The 8,093-nt window shown below is 44.8% G+C and overlaps 1 protein-coding gene, 1 pseudogene and 1 gene segment (V, D, J or C); all 3 read right to left on the minus strand.

The window, feature by feature from the left end:
• Positions 1-50: 50 nt before the first annotated feature.
• On the minus strand, positions 51-3,061 carry LOC105419077 (protein ALEX-like; annotated as a pseudogene).
• Positions 3,062-3,123: 62 nt separating this feature from the next.
• Positions 3,124-3,847, minus strand: LOC115248606 (immunoglobulin lambda variable 5-45-like). The segment is given in 2 exon segments: positions 3,124-3,634; positions 3,711-3,847. Coding segments are annotated over 2 exon segments (459 nt in total).
• Positions 3,848-4,893: 1,046 nt separating this feature from the next.
• On the minus strand, positions 4,894-6,954 carry LOC115248594 (amphiphysin-like). 2 transcript variants are annotated; one of them, XR_003887409.1, is made up of 6 exons: positions 6,743-6,954; positions 6,625-6,669; positions 6,244-6,432; positions 5,886-5,987; positions 5,602-5,740; positions 4,894-5,448 (listed from the first exon to the last, which is right to left on the minus strand). XR_003887409.1 is itself a non-coding variant. In XM_029832345.1 (5 exons), the coding sequence occupies exons 1-5, from the start codon at positions 6,944-6,946 to the stop codon at positions 5,344-5,346; spliced, it is 645 nt and encodes a 214-aa protein (XP_029688205.1). In that variant the 5' UTR covers positions 6,947-6,954; the 3' UTR covers positions 4,894-5,343. The 2 variants fall into 2 exon arrangements, 1 of the variants encoding a protein (XP_029688205.1); XM_029832345.1 differs by lacking the exon at positions 5,602-5,740.
• Positions 6,955-8,093: the final 1,139 nt, after the last annotated feature.

Here is an 8,093-nt window from a genome sequence, read left to right on the forward strand (position 1 = left end):
ACTGGAACCAGTCAGTCAGCCTGTTTCTGGTTGTTGGTGAGGAAGAGGAGCAGAGAGATTCCACAGCAGCTCAGCAGACTCTTCATCATCAGGGCCGTGTAGACAAAAGAGAGCAGCTTCATCCTCAGCACAGACGGAGGGATGGACGGGGGGATGGACGGAGGGATGGACGGGGGGGCAGACGGAGGGATGGACGAGGGGACAGACGTAGGGATGGACGGGGGGACAGACGGGGGGATGGACGGGGGGACTGGTGCAACCTCTGGAAGACAAACACAGTGAAGAAGAAAGATCAGCCCACCTGAAGGTGTCTCAAGATGGCTGAGGGACAGGACATCAGCACCTTGCTGGGACTGGGCCTTCACCGCCCCCCCCTCGTGCTGCACGGAGCAGCGGTATTTATAGGTGTGGACGGCGTCCCGGTCCAGCAGTCTGATGGAGGTGATGCGGCCCGGCTCTCTGAGCTGCAGCTCTTCTTCATGGGCAGGAGGTGACTCCTCCACAGCACTGTCGGCCCGTTGTCTCCTCCAGGAGAACCTCACCAGAGGAGGAACCATGTCTGAGGCCACACACAGCAGGGCGGTCCTCCCCTCCAGAGGATCTCTGGATGCTGCTGGGTACAACGCTCAACACAGGCTGGACCAGCGCCGCATCTGTGGTGAGACACCAGAGTTACTGCTCTCACTGGCCCTGAGGGGTCAACGCTGGAGGTCAGAGGTCAGCTCAACCACACATGCACATCGTGCGCTCACACAACTCATTCATAATCGATAATCTACCCATTTATTCACCAATAATCCACAGATAATCCACCCATTTATTCACCAATAATCTATTGATAATCTACCCATTTATTCACCAATAATCCACAGATAATCTACCCATTTATTCACCAATAATCCATTGATAATCTACCCATTTATTCACCAATAATCCACCGATAATCTACCCATTTATTCACCAATAATCTACCGATAATCTACCCATTTATTCACCAATAATCCACTGATAATCTACCCATTTATTCACCAAACATCTATTGATAATCTACCCATTTATTCACCAATAATCCATTGATAATCTACCCATTTATTCACCAATAATCCACCGATAATTTACCCATTTATTCACCAATAATCCACCGATAATCTACCCATTTTTAACCAATTATCCACAGATAATCCACCCATTTATTCACCAATAATCCACAGATAATCTACCCATTTATTCACCAATTATCCACAGATAATCCACCCATTTATTCACCAATAATCCATTGATAATCTACCCATTTATTCACCAATAATCTTCCGATAATCTACCCTTTTTTCACCAATAATCCACTGATAATCTACCCATTTATTCACAAATAATCTACCCATAATCTACCCATTAATTCACCAATAATCCTCAAAAATTCTACCCATTAATTCACCGATAATCTACTGGTAATCTACCGTTTTATTCACCAATAGTCTATTGATAATCTACCCATTTATTCTCCAATAATCCACCGATAATCTACCCTTTTATTCACCAATAATCCACCGATAATCGACCCATTTATTCACCAATAATCCACCGATAATCGACCCATTTATTCACCAATAATCCACCGATAATTGACCCATTTATTCACCAATAATCCACCGATAATCGACCCATTTATTCACCAATAATCCACCGATAATCGACCCATTTATTCACCAATAATCCACCGATAATCTACCCATTTATTCACCAATAATCCACTGATATTCTACCCATTTATTCACCAATAATCACAGATAATCTACCCATTTATTCACCAATAATCCACAGATAATCTACCCATTTATTCACCAATAATCCACTGATATTCTACCCATTTATTCACCAATAATCCACCGATAATCTACCCATTTATTCACCAATAATCCACCGATAATCTACCCATTTATTCACCAATAATCCACAGATAATCTACCCATTTATTCACCAATAATCCACAGATATTCTACCCATTTATTCACCAATAATCACAGATAATCTACCCATTTATTCACCAATAATCCACTGATATTCTACCCATTTATTCACCAATAATCCACAGATAATCTACCCATTTATTCACCAATAATCCACTGATAATCGACCCATTTATTCACCAATAATCCACAGATAATCTACCCATTTATTCACCAATAATCCACTGATAATCGACCCATTTATTCACCAATAATCCACTGATAATCTACCCATTTTTAACCAATTATCCACAGATAATCCACCCATTTATTCACCAATAATCCACAGATAATCTACCCATTTATTCACCAATTATCCACAGATAATCCACCCATTTATTCACCAATAATCCATTGATAATCTACCCATTTATTCACCAATAATCCACTGATAATCTACCCATTTATTCACCAATACTCCACCGATAATCTACCCATTTATTCACCAATAATCCACTGATAATCGACCCATTTATTCACCAATAATCCACAGATAATCTACCTATTTATTCACCAATAATCCTCAGATAATCTACCCATTTATTCACCAATAATCCACTGATAATCTACCCATTTATTCACCAATAATCCATTGATAATCCACCCATTTATTCACCAATAATCCACTGATAATCTACCCATTTATTCACCAATAATCCATTGATAATCCACCCATTTATTCACCAATAATCCACTGATAATCGACCCATTTATTCACCAATAATCCATTGATAATCCACCCATTTATTCACCAATAATCCACAGATGAATCCAGCTAAATTCCCGTCTGTGCTCTTGTGTTTATGGTTTCATAGATAATCTTCTTGAGTGTCAATATTTCTTTTTTGTCTTTTGATTGTTATTAAAAGGTTTGGAGCAAAGTTTGATTCTCACCTGAGACGACGAGTCTGGTTCCAGATCCAAAAATCCTGACACAGTGAAACAGAGAAGGACAAAATCTGCTGCTGAACATTTGAGTCGAGGTTCTGATCCTGAAGATTCCTGTTTCAGTACAGGTGACTCTGACATCAGGTCTTCCTGGTTCCAGACATCAGGTCTTCCTGGTTCCAGACATCAGGTCTTCCTGGTTCCAGACATCAGGTCTTCCTGGTTCCAGACATCAGATCTTCCTGGTTCCAGACATCAGATCTTCCTGGTTCCAGACATCAGGTCTTCGTGGTTCCAGACATCAGATCTTCCTGGTTCCAGACATCAGGTCTTTCTGGTTCCAGACATCAGGTTTCCATCAGAAAGGATATTGATCCACAGCAGCTGGTTTTTGTTCAGGTGCCTCACATCTTCTCTCACTGTGGATCCACTCTTCCAACAGGAGCAGTAATATGAGGCAGCGTGAGAGGGTTTAACTGAGAAGATGAGCAACTCACAGTTGTTCTGCTGAATCCTAGCTGAGAAATCATCTTTCTCAGCATGAGAGTACCGCGTGATTTCACTGTCTCTCTTATCAATATCCAGGAGCCTTTCAAACGTGCCTGATTCCTTCTTCTGGTACCACAACACATAATAACCACACTCATTGATTCCTCCACATCTTATTGAGGCAATTTTACCAGCTCTGCGGGTCACTGAGATCTGGTCCTGGGTCAGCTGCGTTTCTATGACAACCAGCCCTGTAGAGACGGGGACAGGCAGCTGAAGTCAGCGTGTGTGTGGTGGTCGTGTCCTGGCTGGCTGGAAAACACTCACCTGAGCAGAGGAAGCAGAGAGCCGCAGGTGTGAACGGCTGCATTGTTGCTTTGGTGGGCCGGAGGCAGGACTGATCCAGCTCCTCTCAGCCCCCATCAGCCCCTGCTGCTGATGCCCCGCCCACCTCACCACAAACAGGAAACAGGTCTCCATGACGACAGCAGTCTCAGCAGCTCTGAAATGTGGTTCTGCTCATTCATTTCTCTAAAACATCAAAGATAAATCATCACAATTAGAACCTATAAACAGATTTTCAAGGTTTCCCTTTTGCTCAGAGTTGATGTTTACATTTTATTGACGTGACTGTAAACGTCCAGAAGATAAATGTGGTGAGAAGATGCTGAAAGGAGCCGAAGGTTGCTGTGAAGGTTTCTGCGTCTCTTTCAGCGTTGCTCCCCCAGAACGTGTGGTTTCACTGTTGCTAGGACACCATCACAGGAAGCACACAGCCGCAGCACAGGAAGTGATTTTATCGGTCTCGTCCCCACAGTCACACTCTGGCCTGCTGCACCTGCTCATCGTCTGCAACAGGTTCTCAGGCTGCAGAACCTTCCAGAAGACACCTGTGGACCCATTTAACAGGCCAGGTCTTCTGGCTTCTGCCCGCTCAGCAGCATCCACTCAGCTTCTTCTCAGCACCTTCATGGAGGAACGATGGGAGAAGAAGCCTCTGACGGCTTCACGTGACCTTCATTGATCCTCTGCAGATATTGTGACCTTGAGATTTGTTCATGAGTTTGAGGAGGATGAAATAAAGTGAAGAAGTTTGTGACGTTTGGAATGTTTCACATTTTCAAGACTTTGCTGTTCTTCACTCTTCATCCTCCAGTTCTGATGGTTCCTGCTGACGTCAGTTCTGCTCAAAGTTCATGGAAGCTCTGCCCCCCCCCCCCCCCCCCCCCCCCCCCCCCCCCAACTGCATGTGTGCGGTTGGATCATGAACGATAAAGAAGCCAAAATGTTCCCAGGACTCATTTATTGATGACATAAACAAGTGATTTGTGGCATCAAGGTCACGGATCTACACCATCAAGGTCAAAGGAAGTGACATCAGAAGTGTCCAACACACCAGGAATAAACACAACAACATAAATTGCATCAAACAGCGTCGCTGTGACTTATGGTCTGGATCAATTAGCTCTACTATTAAATCAATAAGCAACATTATTTTGGCAGAAAACACAGAACAGAGACTTGATCACCAAACACTCGCAGGTAGGAACTCGCCAACGGACGCGTCCTCACCGACTCCCTGGCAGACTCCAGAACATTTAAATAGGTCACATGACTACAGATTCTAGAATATTCCACAGCAATCAAACACGTCTGGAGCAACAGAGGATCCTTTTCTCTCTTTTCTTCCGCTGTTCCGGTCCAGATGTTTTTCCCAGTTAAAGTCACGTCTTCCAACAACAGGAGAATATTGGTTGTTTGTGGGGGGGCCAGACTATCACGTCATGCTTCGTAATTTCCAGGATCAAACGAGACGTTGGCACCAGTTTTGCTGTGCAGAGGAACCTGGTGGTGACCTGCCCACGGTTGCACTAGGTGCCTCCAGGCAGTTGCTGATGTTGCTCTGATGTTGCCTCAAACTTCTGCTCACGTCTTGTTTTTTACAGCGTCGCGAGTCTTCTTATTCCAAACGCTGCGTAAAGTTCTCTGGAAACAGTCCTTTCTGGGCGCTAGCACCGCGTGCTAACCACTCGCTTTCTTTGATACCCGTGAGCCAACCAGCGTCCTGCCACAACAACAACAACAACAACAACAACAACAACAACAACAGCGCAACGTTAACGCAGGACAATCTGAGCTCAGCTCATCCTAAACACCTGCGGCTGTTTTCTGTAGTCGGAGCAACAGTGACATCAGGTGACGCCTTTGTTTTATGCACCTGCTCCATTTAGCACGTCTCCACCTGAGCGAAGCTCTCCTGTGGTTCTCCTGTGGTTCTCCTGTGGTTCTCCTGTGCTTCTCCTGTGCTTCTCCTGGGTCTCAGCAGAACTTTGTCAACTCGTGTTTGTGGGGTTTTTCTTTAGGACGTTTTTGAGTTTTAGTAACAATAAAAAGGTTCAAATGTTTTGACTGACAAATAAATGTAATCAAGGTTTCAGCCACACAGCTGAAATATTCAAATGTGTTTGTGGTCCTGGCAGGTGTGTCTGGTTCCATTCTCACCTGATCCTCCGCCGACTCGGTGGGCACCACCAGAACCACGTCACCTCTCTTCAGTTCAAGTTCGTCTGAGTTGGCTGCTTCAAAGTCGTGCATCGTCTCCACCTGAAGACACAGAGGTGTCACCTGTGGTCCTGCTGGGAACTTCCTGTCAGGGTCGGGGTCAGGATCAGGATCAGGATCAGGGTCAGGATCAGGATCAGGATCAGGATCAGGATCAGGGTCAGGGTCAGGATCAGGATCAGGATCAGGGTCAGGGTCAGGGTCAGGGTCAGGGTCAGGATCAGGATCAGGGTCAGGATCAGGATCAGGATCAGGGTCAGGGTCCGGGTCGGATTATTGGCCTTGAAGGAAGTCTCACCTTGTACAGGAAGTCATCCGGGAGCCCGGACACGCCTCCAGATGGACTCATGTGTTTCATGGTCTGGCTCACCGTGGTCACATCGTTGTCACTGGCGGCGGTGGGCGAGATGATGTCACCATCGCGGTCGTCGTCACCTTCGTTACTGGAGGCGGGTTCGATGATCACTGACGGGATCGGCATGTTTTCCTGCAACGACAGGAAGACGTGATCCCAGATCAAAACAGAACCGGGTCAGAGGAGCTGAAACACTCGTCTCCAATGAGGGAGCTCTGATTTAGGGTTCGAACTTCATTCACATTAATGAGGACAATCGTGTCAGCGGCCCCCAAAACTATTATTATTAGTGTTGTTGTTGTTGTTGTTGTTCTTTATATTTACCAGCGGAGCTGCTTCATCCGCACATGTTTGGTCAGCACCAGGAATCTACAGACAACATTTTTATTTAAGACGTATTAAGATCGAAAACAAGCAAATTCAACACAAATGAAAAAGAAACCTCATCAAGCTCCGCCTCCTGGATGGATGAAGGTTCCTCAGGTACCTTCAAAGGAAAACATTCACGTTTATTAGAAACTGAGTGAAGTATTGATTGATACAAGATGATGAGGATGAGGATGATGAAGATAATCCTGATGGTGATGAAGACAATCTTAATGATGATGAAGATCATCTTGATCATCATCATCATAAAGGTCTTCATGATGGTGAGTTTGCTGATGATGAAGATCATCTTTATGAGGATGGTGATGAAGATCATCTTGATGATGATGAAGATAATCTTGATGAGGATGATGAGTTTGATGATGAGTTTGATGATGAAGATCATCTTGATGATGAGTTTGCTGATGATGAAGATCATCTTGATGAGGATGGTGATGAAGATCATCTTGATGATGATGAAGACAATCTTAATGATGATGATGAAGATCATCTTGATGAGGATAATGAGTTTGATGATGAAGATCATCTTGATGAGGATGATGAGTTTGCTGATGAAGATCATCTTGATGATGAGTTTGCTGATGATGAAGATACTCCCGGCCATGGTGGTGATGATGAAGATGAACCTGCCGACTGACCAGATGTATCAAGGATGAAGATCATGCTGTTCACTTACGACTGGCTTCTCCTTCTCCAGACTGCCTGATCCCTCTGTGTCCTCCTCACCAGCAGGTGGCGCTTCAGTCTCCTCCATCACTTCATCAGAGGGAGCAACAGTGGGCTCCAGCTCTTCCTCAGTGGAAGGAGCTGTAGTCGGCTTCACCTCCTCTTCTTCACTCTTCTCTTCCTCTTCTTCAGCAGGTGCTGCGGGCTCCTCACCAGCAGGGGGAGCTGTAGCCTCCTGTTCCTCAGGAGCTTCTGTGTCTGGAGCTTCAGGAACCTCACTTGGTTCTGTTTTAACCTCATTCTTGTAGAGAAAACTTGGTGTGAACCCAAAACTGGCTCCTGACATGTTCCTTTCAACTCCAACCAGAACTAGAACTGAGTTTCTTAAGAGGAGATAATGTGATCTAGATGAATCACTAATAGAACTAGACTAAACCACAACTGCACTGTTGGACCTTGGTTACCATCTGAAGATGCTGTCAGATGCAAACGTCAGCAGATCACTAATGATCTCTATCAATACTGATCAGCCTGATAACAGCAGCAGGTTTCCAGCACTTTCTCTGCTTTCAATTTACACAATTTTCAAATCTGAAACCCATTTTTCTGAAACTGATGAACCTCGTTAAACTAAACCTGTCTATAAAGCCTGACCTGGTTAAACTTACCATTTTATCAAAATCAGCAAAAAAAAGAGGGCGGAGCCGCATCCTGGGGAGCAGACAGGTGAAACACAAACG

Source organism: Takifugu rubripes, unplaced genomic scaffold (assembly GCF_901000725.2).
Source record: "Takifugu rubripes unplaced genomic scaffold, fTakRub1.2, whole genome shotgun sequence".
Classification (NCBI taxonomy): domain Eukaryota; kingdom Metazoa; phylum Chordata; class Actinopteri; order Tetraodontiformes; family Tetraodontidae; genus Takifugu; species Takifugu rubripes.